At 42.3% G+C, this 20,570-nt stretch overlaps 1 protein-coding gene across 1 annotated transcript in view; it reads right to left on the reverse strand.

The window, feature by feature from the left end:
• Positions 1-1,094: 1,094 nt before the first annotated feature.
• Positions 1,095-20,570, reverse strand: part of CCDC69 (coiled-coil domain containing 69) — a 45,766-nt gene continuing 26,290 nt past the window's right edge. The window contains exons 3-9 of the mRNA XM_061617417.1: positions 16,204-16,373; positions 11,917-12,004; positions 9,732-9,805; positions 9,242-9,343; positions 7,670-7,789; positions 6,601-6,698; positions 1,095-3,335 (exon numbers count right to left, since the gene is read on the reverse strand). Of these exons, the coding sequence (XP_061473401.1) occupies positions 3,170-3,335; positions 6,601-6,698; positions 7,670-7,789; positions 9,242-9,343; positions 9,732-9,805; positions 11,917-12,004; positions 16,204-16,373 (818 nt within the window). The 3' untranslated portion in view covers positions 1,095-3,169. The remainder of the gene's footprint in view (positions 3,336-6,600; positions 6,699-7,669; positions 7,790-9,241; positions 9,344-9,731; positions 9,806-11,916; positions 12,005-16,203; positions 16,374-20,570) is intronic.

The raw sequence follows: 20,570 nt of genomic DNA on the forward strand, positions 1-20,570 counted from the left end.
CTCCTAATACATTGCATTTTAGTTTGTTTTAACCAATACATTTTTATGCACAATTTCCCCTAATATATGCGTTTTTCTAAACATTGTTTGGAATTTGCATTGTAAAATTCTGATAAGTGCAAATTTCAAAGGGTGGCTATGTTTCAGTTCTCATATTGTTTCGGAAAGTGCAAATCTGTAGATTTTTCTTTAAACTGAATCAACTCTCTTTCCCATCCCTAGCTCTCACAGACCTCCAAGTGCTCTATGCCTTCAGCTGGCACTAATATTGCCCTTTCCCCCTCACAGGCCCTCTGGGACATACAGTTAGATAATATTCAGACCCAATGCCAAAGTTTGGTCAAGGGAATATTAGTTAGTGAGACTTTGTGATCTCAATAGCTCACAGGAACTCTTGCCTCACAGCAATATTTATTTTGGGTGGTGTTTTCCAACTCCTGCTTCTACTACTAGCAACACATATAATGGTCAGCAATTACCTAGCAGCAGCAGAACACTTACTCGATTAGGGAGAAACTTAGTTTGGGGGACAGGAAGAGAAGGTGAGCATTCTCTTAGACTTTAAGTGTGAGATGAAGCTTCCTTTGGGGAAAGGTCATGGCTCAGTGGTGGAGCTTCTGCTTTGCATGCAGAAGGTCCCAGGTTCAATCCCTGGCATCTCCAGGTAGGGCTGGGAATGCTCCCTGTCTGAAACCTTGGTCGTCTGCTGCCAGTCAGTGTAGACAATACTGAGCCAAATAGGCCAATGGTCTGACTCAGTATAAGGCAACTTCCTAAGTTTCTTATGCCCAGTCAGACCATTGGTCCATCTAGTCCATTTTGGCTAGTCTGACTGGCACCAGCTCTCAGGCAAGATCTGCTCCAGACTGGCTACCTTTACCTGGAGATGCCAAGGGTTGAACCTGGAACCTGTATGTAAAGCATGTGCTCTGTTAACAGAGGTAATGGCCCTCCCACATATCGAAATCCCTTTAGCAGCACCAGGGCTGGCAAAAACTCTCCAACTTTGATTATTTCCCCCCTGCCAGTTTCCTCCATATCTCCAATTAGCTTCATACCTCACATTAAAAAATGCAAACAAGCAAGCCCAAAACCACTGTTTGAAATTCACCATTATTATTATTTAAAAGAAGAAGAAGGATCAGGTGAGAGGTTTTCATTAGCACACACACATAGAGATCTTCACTGTGATCACCATTTTGGAGCAGATCACTCCTACCTATCTAAACAAATAATCTCTCTGGCATACTGTAGCGATGGGTTTCCCACTTGGAACCATACCAACATTTTGTGAAAGCCTCAATAAGATAGCATAATTACAAGCTAGTTGTGTTTCTCCAGGAGAAACTCTAGTTTTCCTGGTTCAGACAGAAATGTGTCATATGTGAGGAATGACAATTAAAGGTTTGCCAAAATTGAAAAAAAAGCAATTTTTGTTTGTTTCCTTAAATATAGTTTCTGGAATTGAGATGTCAGCAACAAAAAGGTTGCTGCTACAAAGCCATGAGGCAGAAATGAAATCCATCCCTGACGTTAGGCCTCCATAGTTTGTAATTCACTTCATCAAACACAGCCCACCGGCTATGATCAGTCTCTGGGTTTTGCAATCTGTCAGGTACTTCAAAAACAGGTGTGGGGTGTGTATGTGTGTAAATCAAGCACCTGGTACACAGCTGGTGGGGCTACATTTGGCTGGGTGGTCCATATGTTGTGCAGATCTGTGTTACATTCTCCCAGACAACAACTAGAAATTCACTAGCTTTTCATAAGCATTCAACACTATTGCTAAGAGCCAGTGTTTTTGCATTACTTACTACATTCACATTGCAGTACAGATCACCATTCCTGCCAGTGCAGGGAGTAAAAAATGCTTCTTGATTAGAATTATACATTTTATACCCACTTTGTCTCAATTCAATTTTCCTTTCTTTTTTAATGCCACTATATGTGTGTGCCTGCTATATATCTCTACAGTAGTTTCTCCACTTTGGAGCAACCTCATTTATCTGCAACTAGCAGTGTTGCATCACAACCAGTAGAGGGCACCATCTTGTTTCAGGTTCTCAAGAAGATAATCCCATAAAAAAGCATCTCTTGATTTCCAAACACTTGAGTATTTAAGGCTATTTCTAATATGTCATTCTCAAATAACAGAATATCTAAACTGACGAAGAAAAAAACTCATCAAAGCAAGCAAAATACCTTCCATTGGGGGAAAAATATTTATTTCAAGAGTGAAAGGAACTGAATTTGAGGGGGGACCCTTTCAATTTTATAAGTCAGAGCTGCTTATCTGTTGCAGCAGTTTTGATATGGAAATCATATGGGCAGGGACTGAGCACATCTTAGAGGAGGGCATGTAGAAAAGACGTGTGATGATCAGGCCCTATCCACATGGTAGAGTCATTTAAAAAAAATATTCCCGCCATGCAGGAGCTGGTAACAGTGGACAACCAGCTCCCTTGTGGCTGGGTGAATATCTAAGGTGCACCTCAGTCACAGAAGTCCATATCCATATTTTTGTCTGAGTTCCCCAAAGCTTTGCATTTAAGAATCTGATCGTATGTTTGGGGTTGAGTCTGTCTCCTCCAGCTCAGATCAAAGCAGTTATGGAAATTTAACCCTGGCTCCTCCAAAACCTAACAGATGACAGAACTTGAGGATCTGGGCCAGCATCTTTAACTTCCATTGCCTTTCTTCTATCCTATGGCTTCTTCTCACCTACAAGCCATATTGACTGAAATCTTAAACCAAGGATAACTGGGATTATTTATCACCATACCTCATGTGGTCTAATATCTGAGGTAGTTAATCCTGCTACCTCCCTGAGGGGCACGGAAAAAAACCCTTAGCCGGTGCTCAGTTGCATATGCTGAAATGTCTTGGCTAGCATTTAAAGCTGACCTCTTTTCTTTTGTGGGGTGGGTGGAGTTCCACCCTTCCTAAGGCAAGACAGTTTAACCTTTTCAAGTGTCAAAACCAAGGAGGCCATCTATGGGGGGGGATATCTAAGGATGTGAAACCTCAGGAACCTTTCTTACGCCATCATGAGACACACAGGGTAAGCCCCAAGTGTAGTTGACAAGAGAAAGGCTCGGATGAAAGAATGGAGCTGTCTTATAGTCCTCTTTCCCCACCCCGCCTCAGTCTGTTTTGGCCTATCCACCTGCTACGTAGCGATGAGCGTTGCCTCCGTGGAGAGAGGGAAGGGGTGGGCAGAATCGCTGCTCAGCACTTGGTACAGCAGCTCCTCCTTCTCCCGGTGAGCTTGCGCTCTCAGCTGGGACTCCTTCTCCAGGGACTCCCGGAGAGTGAGGAGCTCATCCGACAGTTGCCTGCAGAGAGCAGAAGCAGAGAGTCAGAACACTTTTGAACCATTTTTAGGAGTCATCTTAGGACAGGCATTGAGGGGGAGGCAGGTGAGGGCTAAACTGGACATGTGCTTTGATAAGTAGGAGGCAGCTGTGTGGCTCGTTTTCCCCATATTAACTAATTACAGGGGGCACAGAGTCTGATTCCCGCTATGACAGGTGTGGGGATCCTTTGGCCCTCCAAATGTTGCTGAACTAGAACTCCAATCAGCCTCAACAAGAATGGCCAATGGGCAATAACGATGGGAGTTGTAGTTCAGCAACATCTGAAGGGCTGAAGGTTCCCCATGCCTGCCCCATGAAGACAGCCTGTGGTAAGGGAAGACTGACCTCTTCACTCCCTCCACTGAAATCAGAATGGAGACCACATTGCCACCAAGTGGGCCTTATGGGAGAAAAGTCCCCATTCACTCCTAGTCATGGTTAGGAAGGGGCCAACTTTCATTGGCGAAGTGCCTCCTCTTCCCATAGGCTGTCTTTCACAATGGGAATGGATTCCCCTGCGCCTGTAATTACTTAAGACACACAAGATATGTAGCTTTGTTTTGAAGTTTTCATCCTGACCACTTTCTTATCCCTCGCAAATGCAAGCTATATTGGGGGGAAATATAATAGTCATGAAATCAAACACATACTCGAGATCTTAAGAAAATTGCTTTTATAAACCACCAAAGGCTCACTTAGCTGAGCCCCTCACTCAGTCAGTCATTTTGCACTGCTGCTCACTGAAACAGGCTTTTGGTGACATCACCTTTTCCAGTCACTCACTATACCACACAGACACAAGAATTTCAACAGGAAGCACATCAAAAATGAGACCTTTTCTAGTACAAGGATTGTTACTACGCTGGTTATTACAGTTTATCACTGTCACAGCTACGCTATCTGTGTTGATTCTATTGTTCTTTTTGCTCTTATTATTCATCGGATTTCTTACCCACCCTTCACCATAAGGTCCCAGGCCAGGTTTCATCAATATAAAAATACAATATTCACTAATAGGCAAATAACCTTGCAGTTTAAGAACGTACCTAAAGCCAACACATATTTCTATCAGACTTCTAAAAGCAGAGAAATTGGGCAGTTACAGTGAATGAGCCAGGGGAGCAGGAGACCTGACCTCCTCTCTGAGATATTGGACTGCCCTACAAATTTGTCAAAATGCAAACACAATTTGAGTTGGTCTTTCACAGTCCAATCCACTTCCTGTGTAGCTTGGAAGAATTCACTATAGCTGCCCCATTTCCCTGCTTTTTAAAGTTTGATAGAAATATCTATTGGCTATAGGTACATTCTTAAACCACAAGGATTTTTTGCCTATTAGTGAATCTCTCTGCTTTTTAATCTGGGAGGTAAGAAATGGGATCCTGTGCAAGTTTGCTGAGAATGGATTGATAATTTGCATGCTTATTGAGTTCAATGGGATTTACTCTCCTGCAATTATGCTTAGGATAGGTGAAACTGACCACAGGGGATTGGGAAGGGAGGAGGAGGGAGGGCAGGGGCTGGGAAGGAGGAGGGAGGGGAGGAAGAGCAGAGGGGAGGAGTGGGATGGGAGAAATCAGGAGGGGGACAGGAGGAGGCAGGCAGCTTTGATCATTTGCATGCTTATTGAGTTCAGTAGGATTTAGTGCAGTCATGCTTAAGATAGATAAAACATGGGGGGAGGGGAGGGGAAGGAGGGGCTAGTAGGGGATAGGAAGAGGAAAGGGAGGGACAAAGGCAGGGGGAGGGAGGGGCAAAGGAAGGGGGAGGGAAGGGGCAAAAGGGAGGGGATAGGAGGGCAGGGTTGATAATTTGCGTGTTTTTTGAGTTCAATGGGATTTACTCCTGTGCAATCATGCTTAGGATAGGTGAAACTGACCTGGAGGAGAGGCAGGGAGGGGGGAAGGGGGAGGGAGGGGAGGAGGATGTCAGGAAGGGGAGGGGAGGAGGGGAGAGGATATTGGGTGGGTGGGCACTGGGCAGAGGGGAAGCCCCTTTCCTTTCCAAAAGGAAAACATTGTGAACAGTATCATTGTTTTTCAGCATTTTCCCCACCTTTTTATTCTACAGCAGGCACATGCAATCTCCTACCCAAATTTAAAGCAAAGCTGTCCCTGGCCACATCCACACCAGACCTTTATTTCACTTTACACTGTCAGTGTTCTAAAAGCCAGACTCACAGCTGCTGGGTTTGCCTAATCAGGGTCATGACTTCTCCCAAAGAATCCTGGGAAGTGTCGTTAGTGAAGGGTGCTGAGAGTTGCTAGGAGACCCCCTCTTCCCCTCACAGAACTTCAGTCAGAGTGACTGACTGTTAAACCCCCCTGGCCACCTGAGCAGAGCTTGGAAAAGTTACTTTTTTGAACTACAACTCCCATCAGCCCCAGTCAGCATGGCCACTGGATTGGGCTGATGGGAGTTGTAGTTCAAAAAAGTAACTTTTCCAAGCTCTGCACCTGAGCTCTGTCAGGGGAATAGGAATCTCCTCTCAGCACCCTTCACAAACTACACTTCCCAGGATTCTTCGGGGGAAGCCATGACCCTGATTAGGCAAACCCAGCAGCTGTGAGTCTGGCTTTTAGAACACTGACAGTTGGTTCTTACTGAGTATGCCCGGGCTTATCATTGACTGTAATGCTAAATGTCTTCAGTTAATTAAAAATCAGTCAGGCAGGCATTTTTTTAACTGAAGAACATAAAGGTCAGCATATAGGGCAAGGTCAGTAACAGGATTACAGGTACTCTGTGAACATTGCTGAGTTTTAATTAATTTCAACAAATTATGAGAAAAAGTCCAAAAGGGGTCTGGTTTCTCTCTCTCTCATTTTTCACTTTGAACTCTCGATTTTCTCTTACTGTATCACTATGAAAATGTAGAGGGTTGTAAAGCAAGCGTTTCTGAGTTCAGGACTATAAGACTGTAAGGTTTTGTTTTGAAATGAGCTTATGGGAAGCATCAGGATGGCATGGGGGATATTTTCAATTTAACATTGAGGAAAACATTGTGAAAAATCCATGCTCGCAATAGTATACAGCCACTCTTGTGGCTGTATAATTATAATCTGTTAAAACAATGTATAATCAGTCTTAGATGGACTGCAGCCTGGGCAAGCATAATGCATCTATATAATTCCCCTGGGCTTTCCCTGGGATTCTTTAGGAGCAAGCTCACCTGCTCATCTCCCCAGGCCCCTTCACCCAGGCAAATTGCAAAAGAGATACTTACTGCAGCTGAAGATATTACCTTGACACTGCCACGTGGTTCTGCATCCGTACCTGGAGATCTTCATTCTCATGTTGAAGGGTTTTAACTTTCTCCTCAAGCAACAAATTTCTCTCCATCTGTGAAACAGGCCCAAAGAGTGATCAAACACCAAGTGCAGGTGCAAGGCAGTTAACTCTGACTACAGATGTGCAATTTCACACAGAAATCCCCCAGTTCTCAGATAACGAAAACATTGTGGAAATGTGTTCATATGGAACCCCCTTAACAAATACACTGACATATTAGAGGTTGTGTCAACTGGGGAAAGAGCACAAGAGACCACCCTTGAAGTCATAGAATCATTGAGTTCGAAGGGGCCTATAAGGTCATCAACTCCAACCTCCTGCTCAGTGCAGGAATCCAAATTAAAGCATACCCTACAGGTGGCTGTCCAGCTGCCTCTTGAAGGCCTCCAGTGTTGAAGAGCCCACCACCTCCCTAGGTAATTGGTTCCACTGTCGTACCAATCTAACAGTTAGGAAGTTTTTCCTGATATTCAGTTGAAATCTGGCTTCCTGTAACTTGAGCCCATTATTCTGTGTCCTGCACTCTGAAAAGGTTGCCACACAGAGGAGGGCCAGGATCTCTTCTCAATCAGCCCGGAGTGTAGGACATGGAATAATGGGCTCAAGTTGCAGGAAGTCAGATTTCAGCTGAATATCAGGAAAAACTTCCTAAATGTTAGAGCCATACAACAGTGGAACCAATTACCTAGAGAGGTTGTGGGCTCTCCGACACTGGAGGCATTCAAGAGGCAGCTGGACAGCCATCTGTTGTGAATGCTTTGATTTGGATTCCTGCACTGAGCAGGGGGTTGGACTTGATGGCCTTATAGGCCCCTTCCAATTATATAATTCTATGATTCTATGGAATGATTGTGAAGAGATCCTGACCCTCCTCTCTGACAACCTTTCAAATACTTGAAGAGTGCTATTAATTTTGGAGGGCAGAGGGTAGCTACAAAGTGCAAAGGACAGTACAAAGGTCCCCGCTGAAAGACTCCACTAAGTCATAGGAACAGCTGAGAAAATTAGTACATCAGACTCACTGCTGTTTCCAGGTTCAGTAGCTTTTTGTCCAAGTTGTGAATGCGTTCATTCTTCATCTCAATGACAAAATGCAGACTCTCTAGTTCCTGTTCCCAAAACTGGCTGGGGCTCCCATAATCCTAAAAAAACAACAGGGAAAATTTCAATATGCACCTTAACCAAAAGGTTCACACACATAGACAATAGACATATCTAGGCTCAGACGCACACACACGCTACATACAAACACAGTTACATCCAGGGACTCACGGTCTCCCCATCCATGAAGTAGTGTTGTGGCATGTTCAGTAGTGTTCAGACATGCAGAGTCCCTTCATGATAGTCATGCCACACCCGCATCACAACCAAGCCCCCTTTTTCACTTTCCCTTGCTCTCCTTATCATCTTGCAAGTCCAGACTCCATTACAACAGATGTTCCTAGGAGCCAATCAGCATGAAAGGGGGAGGCTGCATGTTAGCTACTAAGAAGAATCTTCTCAGTGGCTAGCTCCAGTCAGCATGAACGGAAAAGGACTCCTCAAAGGCTAACATGCTTCCTTTTCATGCTGACAGACTCATACCTGGCTGGGACCCTGCTCCCCAAAAAGTAATGGGTCTGCGACCCCCCATGACCCTGGATTACTATACTCCTTCATCCATGTGAGACCATACCTGCAACTCTGTACCAGACAGTAAACCCCTTTGAACTCAATGGGACTTACACATGAATAGGATGCACTGTAAGGGCTCACTTACTCATGCAAGTACATTATTTGATGATTCAGAGATGACTGGGTATACCACCTCTACTGGGACACACTGGATTTAAGGTGTTATTCTCTTTGTAGTAATTTGTCCTGTGATAACTGCTTTTACACATTCAAGTTATAACTCGATGTTGCATGCATTGTATGAGGAAATAAGTATTGCTGCTAGTGGACTGTATTCATGTTTATGGCCGGATAATGCCAAATGGGCACTTAACACAGAAGTATATAAGCACTTTCATCTTTCCCCTGTCTTTATGTTCAGGAAACACTGTTCTTTAGACCCAATTTCTGTCTATGCATTGGCCTGGTGCATACATTATGTTAAACCATGAATGCAGGTCCAGGAGAGGAGATTGCAGCCACTTTGCTCCTCCCTGATTGTTCTGCTGCTGGGCTGGGCTGGGCTGGGCTGAGCTAACTCATGGCTTGGTTTAGCATGTTTTCTGAATCCAGACTAGTGGTTTAGCTCTTCTGGACAAATCATGAGCCCTAAGCCATAGGACAAACCTTGATTACAGCTCATGAGTAGTCAGGAGAAAGCTAAACCACAAGCCTGGGTACAGACCACTTGCAAAACCAAACCACAGCTTAGCTCAGCACAGCAGCAGAACAACCAAGGAGGAGCAAAGTAGCCATGATCTTCTTTCCAGGAGCCCACACCTATGTGTGTTCATGTTAAGCCTTGGTTTGGCTGAATGTGACATGCAAACCAGACCATGATTGTCTTAGTTTTCCCATCAGTGAGAGGAAGTACCATTGTGTCTTGATTAATAAACAGATGTAGAAATCCTGCCCAACATATCAGGTTTTGTGTATGGCACCTGGATGTGTTTCTTATAATCTCTGCTCAGGATTGACTCCTCCACCCGTTTCATTTTCTCTTGGAAGGACTTCATCTGGGAACTCAGTCTGTCTATAGTCTCCTAAAGGAGCAAGATGAGGCAGAATAAATCAGTGCTCCAGTAAGCATATTTCCTCACCACTGCAAGCACGCATGCACAATTCTGTATACATAAACAAGATTAATGAAGTTTCAGCACATCTTAGTGTGTTTATAACCAGCAGCAGATAACTCCTGTGACATTGTGACTTCTTTCTTTCTAATAGTCAGGTAGCTATTAAATTCAGCAATTCCTAGAAAGCTTTAATCAAGCCTGAATTCAGAGGCATGAATCTGTGACCCTCCAGAAGTTGGTGGACCATCAGCCCCAGACAGCATAGCCAATGGTCAGGAATTATGGGGATCACAATCCACAATTTCTGGAAGGTAACATGATATTACCCTTGAAGAGTATATACAAAGTGACACACCTGTAAAGATGACTGAGACTTTTGGTAGGATTCGGTCAGGAGCAGCTTTTCTTCGTCATGTGCTTTCTGGAGCTCTGCAAGAGAAACACCAGACAATGGTAAGTAGAAAGCAATAGGATGCATAAGCCCTACTCTGATCTAGCCACGGGGTTTCTCTTATTTACACAGCTGAGTAATTAGAGGTACAGGAGAGAACATAGGAACATAGAACATAGAAGCTGCCTTATACTGGGTCAAACCATTGTTCCATCTAGCTGACAGTGGCTCTGCAGGATTTCAGAAAATACTTTCTTCCAGTCTTACCTGGAGAGGCCAAGGATTGAACCTGGGACATCCTGCATGCGAGGCAGATGCTCTGCCACTGAGCCAGAGGCCTGAGCATGTGAGTGAGTAGAATGTAGACTTAAGATCTTTGTGGTCCTTCCCCCTCTTTCTATGTGCCTACATTTGCAAATAATGCTAAGCCAAACTGTGGCTTAGCACAAACAAGCTAACATGCGGCATCCTGCATATTACTACCACTCCAGTCATTTTGCTGATGTGTTGCACTGAGCTAAGCCACAGTTTGGTTTAAGGTGTCTTCCAAACCTGGGTTTGTGGTATAATTCTCCCAGATGAGCCATGATATGTAAACCACAGGACAAACCTTGGTTTCAGATTATGGTTTGTCTGGAGAGAGCTAAACCATGAGCCCAGATTCAGATGACACACTAAGCCAAACCATGGCTTAGCTTGCAATGCAGCAGGAAAACAACCAGGGAAGAATAGGGTGGCTGCAATCTCTGACAGAGACCTGAGAGAAAGTTAAAAATGAAATGGGCCACATAGTATGGCATGAAAATCCTATAATGAATATGGGCTATCCATCAGGGAACAGGAGCTGAACAATGGAAATCAGTTTGGGAACATGTCACACCAATGAGCACGTAAGTACCCATAGAGCATTGCTGATATCCACAGAAGAATGACTGGAAGGAAAAGGTAGAGCCTCATAAACACATAAAGTTTTGGGAGTAGTGTTGCATTTTTTTTGTAATGTGTTTATGACCAACTATTTCTAGAGGCCACAAATACATTAATGATACTAAACAAATATTTAGCAATTAAGAACTGAGTCCTTGATGTGCTGCCATTTCTGCCGTTACTGTTATGGTCATTCACTTTCCTGTGGTCACTTGCTAATGATCTTTCTTTATTTTGTACATCTGCTTCTTCCCAACCCTTGCAGATGGTTCCTATCATTGGGGGGGGGAGGCCCCTTCCCCATGCATGCTGCTGGTACTGCCACAAGTAGGCTTTGGTGAGTAGAGCACAAAAAGGGAACCACAGGGAGGTAACAATTCTGGGAATGCCTGGTAGAAATGGAAAAATCTGTCAATCTTGGTTCTCTCCGTTTCTCATTTTTTCCAATCTTTAATTCATTTCTCCACATTTCTGCTGCAATTTGCTGATTAAAAAAAAAACTTCCTAAAATTCTCCAGCATTTTAATGAGAATTTCTCCTACTAAACACATTTTTGTAGGCAACATTGACTAATGTACACTTTTTTGCAAGCAATTTCCTGTCATATAATGTATTTTTGTACATTTTACTTGTGTATTCATTCTTATGCATGTTTGTAAACATTGGTTGGCCAACTGCATTGAAAAATTTGAATAAGTGCACATTTCAAAGGATGGCTATGTTCCAGTTTGCATATTATTTTGGAAAGTGTAATTTAATAGATTCGGTTTCAAGTGCAAACTGAATCAAATTTCTCACCCATCCCTAATGCCTGAGAATGAGTTGGTGATGCCAATGACCAAGCTCTTTCATATCTGGCCTATTGAGGTAAGGAGCAGAAGTAACTTCATCAATATTTGCAGTAGAACTGGGCTTCCAAACAGCATCTAGGATTGCCCCCCCTGTCTGTGACAGGGACCCCATGCTCATACATTTCTGCCTGTCACATTGCAAACCTCCATCATAGAAAAATGTGGCATACTTAAGACCATCACAGGATTTGCATACATTGGTGCAGGGATGGGAAACCTGCAGCTCTCCAGGTGATGTTGGGTACCATACAATTCCCATCATTCCTGACCATTTGATAGGAGTTGGAGTACAACATCTGGAGGACCAGATGGGCTTCCACAGAAACAGAAAGAAGCTCACATAGCACTGCTGACAGGTTTTTGGCTCTTACCTCGGAGCCTCTCTTCCTGTTCTCTTTTCAGCAAGTCATACTGCTCAGAAATCTGTTGCTTACACTGCAAATCTTTCTCCTTTTCTATCTATAGAAAAAAGATACATGCTTTATTGTTAACAAATAAGAATGCATTACCATCAACATTGTGCTTGATGCCATACTCTGAGGAGTTTATATAATTTTAAGAATGGAGACAGGCAGTAGTCTTTAAGGGGCTTGAAGTAGACATTTATTACTAGTACTACTACTACTACTACTACTACTATTTAGATTTATATCCTGCCCTTTCTCCCAGTAGGAGCCCATACTAGCGAGAAGCATCATTCACTGACTGTGGTGTACCTACAGTAAAGTTGTTCCATTGCTTTGTAGAAGATTCTGGGGCATGTTCTAAGGTCCACAATCTATTCTGCTTGGAGGCTGGCTAGGCTTATTAAATTTACTTGTTGCTCTTCTTGAACAGAGGGCTCCTCCAAATGACCTATTTATTGAATATTCATCCTTGCGCAAAGCTTACACAGAGGTCAGATTACACTCCTTATTGAGCATTTGTTCTGATTTGTTTGCAAGGAAGTTATAAAACAATAAGCATTCAACCTGCATTCATCCTGATTTGCTTGCATTTATATGTCTTTCAGTTAATCATTTGTTCATTCTGCACTTTTCAATGAACTTCTCCATCACTTTCCTAACCGCAAAAGGTCAGATTCTTTTTAAAGTGGATTTTTGCACCAGGGCAACAGAGCACTTTAATCCACTTTAACTGTGCAAACCTAACTTTCATGGTATGTACCCAAATCCCTCTCACAAAATACTGAAAGTTTGGAGGCACCCTGAGACTGCACCCTAGAATACATCTAAATGCTCTCCTACATCTGCATATTTCTGGGGGAAACTGGCAGCAGTGGTAAGCTGTCTTTCAGGGAAGCTAGTCCACTTTTCTGATCTTCTTCTTGACAAGCCCCTGATAGACCTCCAATGAACCCCAGTGCTCCCTGGAATACAGTCTGAAAGGCACTGACCTACTATAGGTGATTTGGGAGGAAGTTTTAGAGCATGCTTACTCCTTTTTCTCAACTGGCACGTTCCATCATATATGCAGGAGGGGAAAGAAAGTCCCACACACTCACATATTCTAAAAATAGTGTCTTGTTTCTTTAAATGGGTTCTGAATTCTTTTATAGCACTCACCACATCCATGCTGACTTGCTGCCAGAAATCTGTCAGAATAAAATCTGTACAGTCAGATCTTGTATACACAGTGGTTCTTCATTGTATACATTGCTCTTCATTCTCCAAACAAGTAACCAGGATCAAGAAAAAATCTCCAGGAAGAATCTAGCGTCTTTTCAGGGCTCACTGACCTGTCTGATGCACTTGGTCCTGTGAGTTCCTGTTGTTTATGACTGCAGGTGTAAAAGTACACCTAAACACAGCTTGGGAAAGTTACTTTTTTGAACTACAACTCCCATCAACCTCAGCCAGCATGGCCACTGGATTGGGCTGATGGGAGTTGTAGTTCAAAAAAGTAACTTTTCCAAGCTCTGCACCTAACAACTGATCCTAGCAACATTCACTCAGCAGCAAGTCCCACTGTATTCAGGGTAGCTTACTTCCAAGCACATGTGGATATGATAAAGTGCTGTTGCTATGGATGGGCAGATCGTCTAATCCTGGTTCATGTCACTTTTGTATGTATTCATTATTAAGTCTGTCCTATTCCATTTCTGCATTAATGTGTGGATTAGAAAAATTAATCCATACAAAAATTCTTGTTAAAATATGTATTTCTGCCATTAAGGGGTGATCCTAGGACTGTTTTTTAAAAATGTTTCTCTTCTTACTTTACAGGTAATAGCCACTCCAAGTTACTAGAAAGCCCAGCAGCTGCTGCAACTAACATACAAATATTCAAAATGAGGCTGCAAATGCCCGTGGGAACCACGAGGAGGTGATGACATTCCCTCCCTCCCAGGGATATTGTATGGAGAGGGAGAAAAGAAGTCTGCCCTCATGTGCCCATGGTGGCAGCCATCTTTTCTTCTATGCAATGTCCCCAGGATTGCTGACACATCATCACATCCTGATAGTCCCAGAGGCATTTGTGATTCGGTTTTGAATTCTCACACAACAGTCGCAATGTTAGCTAGACTTTCTAGCTGATTGATTCAGCTGTTGTCTGTAAGGAAGAAGGTATTTGTTTTATATGGCAGCCCTTAAGACTTCCTAGTAACAGTTAAGTCCCACCATGATTTGCAAAAGTGCAGAAATCTGCTGGATAAATTCGCTCTGATCTGCACAGCAGTCCAGGAAGTATGGATCAAGCCAGTTCATTCTAGAATATAAACGAATGGAATTCCTCAAGCATCTGCAACCTTACTTGTCACTTGTGGATATCTAAGGATCAATCAGTTTATATATTAATAATGCTGTAATTGTATGCAGCTTTACTTGGCAAAAAAATAAGCCCTACTAAACACAGTGAAATTTACTTCACTGTAAAGATGTTTGGATTGAGCTGTATGAATTCATTCACAGTTTACATTTTGAATTCAGGTACAGAATACACTCAAGATTAAATTGCAAAATATGTTTGTGGTGCTGTCAATTATGAATGACACATACATATTTAAATAGCCAAATTTCCTCACAATAAATACAGAAGTTGGGGCACTATCATGCCCTAGTTGTTGCTTCTTTGCTTATTGCAGGAAGTCTAACCGTTTAAATGCATGAACAACAATTTCAATTAATGGGCTGGTGTATTTAACAGCCCATTAATTTTAGCCTTTTTTGAGGAGAGTGTTGTTCCACCACTGTTGTATTTATGTGGTTTTTTAAAAAACCTTTTATTTATTTATTTATTTATCTACTCCTGTGATTTTAACAGGAGACTGAGCCACAGATACCAGTAAGTGATCAAGCTGCTATTAAAGGGAGGGGAGCAGAGGGCTGTAAAATATTTTTCTTTTTCTTTTTCTTAACAGTAACAATAACAACAACAATATATCCCACCTTTTCTCCAAAACTGGAACTCCAAATACAGATAAAAACATAGATACAAACATAGAAAAAGTTATTGTTAAAATGGAATTAAACTATCTATAGAATTAAAACCATTTAAAACATCAGTTAAAAAGCCAAAGATAAAGATAAGTAGAACAGCAATCTGTTAAAAGCCTTTAACAACACTGGCTAATCAGAGCTACTTAATTGCAAGCTTCAGTCCAGAACCTAAAAAGGATTTAGTACTGGGGTGCCCTTAAATAGAGGAATGTTTTTAATTATGTTACCAAATTGGTTTACATTTGTTCTATATCTACTAACACTGAAATAGAAAATACTCTCAGAAATAAGGGGCATTTGATAACATAAGAACTAAACTAGAATTTTCTTTTGAATGGAACTATAAGGCCAAAACTTCACATGAATTTTAATGTGCTTTATTTCCCCCTGAAGGATTTCCTGCTTCAGTTAATGTGCATGACCATTATTCACAAGTTATACTTTCCTGTTTTAATTGTCATCACATTCTCTTCAGCTAGAGTGGGAGATGAAAATCCACAGGTATCCTTTTAGCCCACTCCATCTCTGTTTCCTTTAATACCCTCTGCTCTCTACAGAAGCTGATAATACCAGGAGGCTAGACCTGTCGGTTTCATTAACGCCAAAGTTTTTTTTGTTTTAAATGAATTATTATTGTATGCACCAGCACTGGGGTGTGTGCATGCCCTTTTGATGGAAAGGATCTCCCTTCCTGAATAGCAGCAGCAGCAGCAACTGTGGCAGGGTAAAAAAGTGAATGGGTGAAAAATTCCCAGTATTGGTGAAGCTCAGGAGGATTGCCCTTGATCATGTCAGTTTCACTAGGGAGCAGAAGATGGAGAAAACCCACAATGAGGATAAAATAGAGAGGGGGAGAACTATGTACACCACCTTGAGTTCCTTGGAGGAAAGGTGAAATATAAATGTAGGAAATAAACAGTAAAATGGACAAGTTATGTCAGACTCCACTGAGAGTGGGAGGGAGGGGGAACGGGAAGGTAGTGAAGGGAATCTACATTGGTAAGACTGATGAGGTTTGAGCAGGTAGAAGCCTTAAAATGCACCTGCTCTCAAAAAAAGGTCAGTACATGAATGTTTTGCTAGTGTATGGTTTCTAGGCTCCGTTCTGGGACGTGCTACTTTAACCTCATCTGTAACTGTGAGCCCTCAGAAATACTGCTGAGTCAGACATAGCACTTCAAAAAGGCAAGAATGATATTGGACTGGGCTAGCTCCAACCTGGATTTTAATGCCTTGGCTAAGTTTCTCTGTCTCAGCACGGTGAGCTTCCTTCAGACATTCTTTCTCCTCCGGGCGTTGTTGCTGGAGCTGTGTGGCCTCATCTCTCTGCTTCCCCAGCAGCTCTGCCTTCCCTTTCTCTGCTTCCTCGTGTAAATGGGCTTCGTTAGCTTGTTCAAGGAGAAGGAAAGAAGAAAGTGCATGGGTAGAGAGGACTTTCCTTGTAATAACCCTCCTCCAGTCTGCAGATTGTGCCGCAGCTCCAATGACACATAATTGCTTGAAACTCAGTTTGTTAGCCTAAATGTCCATTTACATTTTAGAAGGGCCAGCCTTACTAATGCAACTGAAGTATTTGAATTCCAAAGAGGCCTCTTGAGATATGTGCCAGAGCTGATATGGCCTCTCCAGGATGCAGCCATGCGCTATTTTTGGACTAAGAATGGCTAAGAGCACAAGGTGTGAACTGGAAGTCACGCATCTCAGCTTAGGCATGGTTCACTGGGACAGGCCGCTCAGTCTTGCCACCTTCAATCAGTAACAGGAGGAATGAATAATAGTGGTCTGCCTTACAGATTTGTTGTGAGGCTTGATGAAGCAATGTATGTGGATCACTTAGGAAAAAAATACCAGAGCTTGGAAAAGTTACTTTTTTGAACTACAACTCCCATCAGCCCAATCCAGTGGCCATGCTGGCTGGGGCTGATGGGAGTTGTAGTTCAAAAAAGTAACTTTTCCAAGCTCTGAAAAATACTATGTAGTGACCTAAGGCTGCCTTCCAGTGCACACTTTCTTGGAGTAAGTCCTATTGAACATTTCTGAGTAAGCATGCATAGGATTGCACTGCACAAATTATTATTGGTGTATATTTGATCGACTTAGCTTAGGAGGTGTTCAAATCTGAAGCACGGTGTTGAACATAGTTTTGATCTGAACCCAATCTGCCCAAGGAAAGGAGCTTCTTTAAAATTCCAAAGGAATCCAGTTAAGGCTTATGTTAGAAAAAAGTCCTCCAGCATAGCCCACTTTTTATCACAACTGCACAAGGGTTGTGCTTGCCTTTTAAGCGTAAATTAGACCATTCAACTGGCGGTTCTTTAGTTCTTTAGTACAGCTTCCTGGCTGGGCAACTCAAACTAGTTTACAGGATTCATATTTAACATTACACAGCAAAGGATGAATACAATATAGTGCAATGATATGCATGTAATGTGCCTGGAACACTTTAAATATTACATGCTTATATTAAGTGCTTGCATTAAATAATATTAACAGTGATGATTTGTTAAACTGTTAATGCTCTTCCCAAGTCTATGAGCAGTGAGAAATTTCAGGGGTGAAGTGATTAACTGAGTTTGGTCCCCTCTGGAATGACGCCCATGGAAGCTTAACTTTTGTAAATATTTGCATATATTTACAAATATACAGACTGAGCATAGATGGAGCATTAACACTACAAAGTCTGCAATTCTCACATCAGGTCTACCTGCACCCTTAGATGCTCCAGAGCCCAAGATCGGTTGTGTTCTCTCCCTGCCTTTCTCTAAAATTGATGTTTACACCTCTTGCTGACATTATCCTTAGCCAAGAGAGGGGGAAAGGTGAAAAAGGAAAACATGCATTCCTTGGGGAGTTCAGTCCCTAGCTATTCTTTAGCATCTGTTTGAGGTAACATACACTAACAGAAAATTAGTGCTGGTCCAATATTTCTCACAAGACATTTATCTCAGAAAAATTCTGAGATTTTTCTTTTTTCACACACACCCCGAAAAAGGATGCCACTTTGCAGAATTTTCTCCAAATATTCTTCACGTTTTGTTTGTTGTGGTGACAATTCTCTTTCTTCCAATGCACACATGCACAGACACGCAAGCATGCACACACACACACCCTTGGGGCATTGTGGACAATACAAAGTGGTGGTCAGGCTGCTAATGCAGTTGCTGCTTCCTTGTAGCAAAAAACAAAAGCCAAACCACAAAATCTTTAGGGGAAAAGAAAAGAAGCTACTGCCACCCCTAATGCTGAGCCCCATCCCTGAGAAACTGTTGGAGATATTCTTCTCACCTTGGAGAAATTTGCTGAAATAGGACAGCCAGTGTGGCAAAATGGTTAGGGTGTTGGACCTGGGAGACCAGGGTTCAAATCCACACTCTGCCATGAAGCTCACTGGGTGACCGTGGGCCAGTCACTGCCTTTCACCATAACCTTCCTCACAGTGTTGTTGTGAGGATAAAATAGAGAGAGGGAGAAACATGTACACCGCCTTGAGCTCCTTGGAAGGAAGGCAGGATATAAATGCAACAAAAAAAAGTGTTAACCCCAATTTGTCTGCCCACAAGTAGGATGGAAAACTTTGAGGGGCCATTTCCACACAGAGCTCTATAGAAAATCCATTCACTGAAATCAAGAATCAGTGCATTGAAAGGGACCCCCAAGAGATCATTCTGCCCAATCCTATAGCAATACATACTGTGACCTACAGCTCAACACTCCATGGCAAGAATGGTGTGCCCAAATCCAGGGGTTGTTTTAGATACATTAATGTATTGCTTGTAAAACATACATGGTGACACAGACCAACGGCATGGATTCTAATTTTCCGTTAATTAACTTATTCTCTATCATCGCAGATCAATTTTTTTGGTAGCAATTTTCCATGGCTGTTTTCAAAAACTTTTTTTTTACAAAAATCTGCCTCTAAAATATTAATATTAAGAACAATATTTTTATTGATATTTCATTGAAATATATTTCTTTTAAAATTATCATTATTACCACTAATACTTTTTTGCAAGGGAAAAAATGGACCAGTAAAAGCAGTGGATAGTGAACAAAGAATGAACTCAAATTGATACCAGCCTGTTAGGCACTGGCCAACTAATCCCACCCCTACTCCCAAACATTTCCTGGATCAGGATCTGCTGGCACAAATCAGATGCACCTCTCAGGATGGATGCCATCTGTCTGAGCTGTATTGCTTTTAATGAGATGCACATTTGAATGTGAATCTCCATGTACACTCTGGGACAATCAGTCACTTATAAATATCATTTTTAAAAGCTATTAGATCTGGATTTGGCAGGCTGTGTTTGTCTCATAAAATCGAACAAAAGTCCATATTCTGTCTTAAAATATTGGATATTATTTTGTGTACACACACACAATATTACAAAACAAAATGTTGGATAGCCTCTGTAAGTTTCCCTCACCGAGCCTCTACTGCCATCACTAAAACTGGAATATTAAATAAGTAGTTCTCAGGATTATAGAACACTTTGCACAACAACGCTATGTCTAAATCATCTATTCCCTAGTTTTTATGACAGAATCTGCCTACAAATCACTGGCCAGCTCTGCTGTTTAAGCAATAAGCTAGCACATCTACCTAGAAAAGTTCTACTCACAAGTAAACATTCCAGCCTGTACACATCAGCTAGAAGGCACAAAGGCCCCAGACTACCAAATCAAGGCAGGCTAGAATTTCTACTTGGATAAAAACCTGCTCATGTCACGATTATGTGCCTCAGCCTGCTGCTTGACAAGGCAGGCAGGCAGGAACATTTACCCACCAAAGGACATACTCATAAGTAGCCGTTCAACTTGTCACTTTATGTGGAAAATATTATTCCCACTAATGACGGGGCAAATTTCAAATGGAGAGGCTCAGAATGCAGGCTCCCACCCCCACCCCCCATTTAAAGGCCCATTTTGAGTTGGACCCGGAGCTCTTTGTGCTGGAGTTCAGCTCAAAGTTGGGTTAGCCACCTGCTGCTAGCCAGACCACCCCTGCTAAACTTCCACCTTTCCAATCAAAAAGTCTTAATTTTACAAAGGGGCAGGAGTAGCTACCGGTGGGATAGGTTTCTTCCAAAACAAGAGAGAATTTGATGGGCCAGTTCTTAATAGGAAACGATGCTCCAAGATGTGCTCCAGCTGAGCATCATTTCTTGCTGGAATGCATGGGATGTGTAGGGGTTCAGCACCAACTTCCACTCACCCACTGCCTGGCAACAATTAATGTTTGAAAACATAGAACATATTAGGGTCCTTCACACAATCCTCTCTGTGTGTGTATATGTACATAAGCAGTCCCAGCCACCATTATGCATGTGCTGACATGAGCAAATGTAACATACAAGTCAAGCATTTACAGGTATGGCCAGCAACAAATGTCATGTATATAGCATTTTCCTAGTCATTCTGTCTGCATTAACTGCTACTGGATGTACCCATCATCAGCTGATGTACATGTTATTTTTGTCCATATGAGCACATGGCCAGGAATGGTTGGAACTCCCTACATGTTATATACTTTAAAAAAAATTTAGAATGTTTTTACAATTTTAAAGTGATTTTAAAATGGA

This window comes from Rhineura floridana, chromosome 3, assembly GCF_030035675.1.
Source record: "Rhineura floridana isolate rRhiFlo1 chromosome 3, rRhiFlo1.hap2, whole genome shotgun sequence".
Taxonomy (NCBI): domain Eukaryota; kingdom Metazoa; phylum Chordata; class Lepidosauria; order Squamata; family Rhineuridae; genus Rhineura; species Rhineura floridana.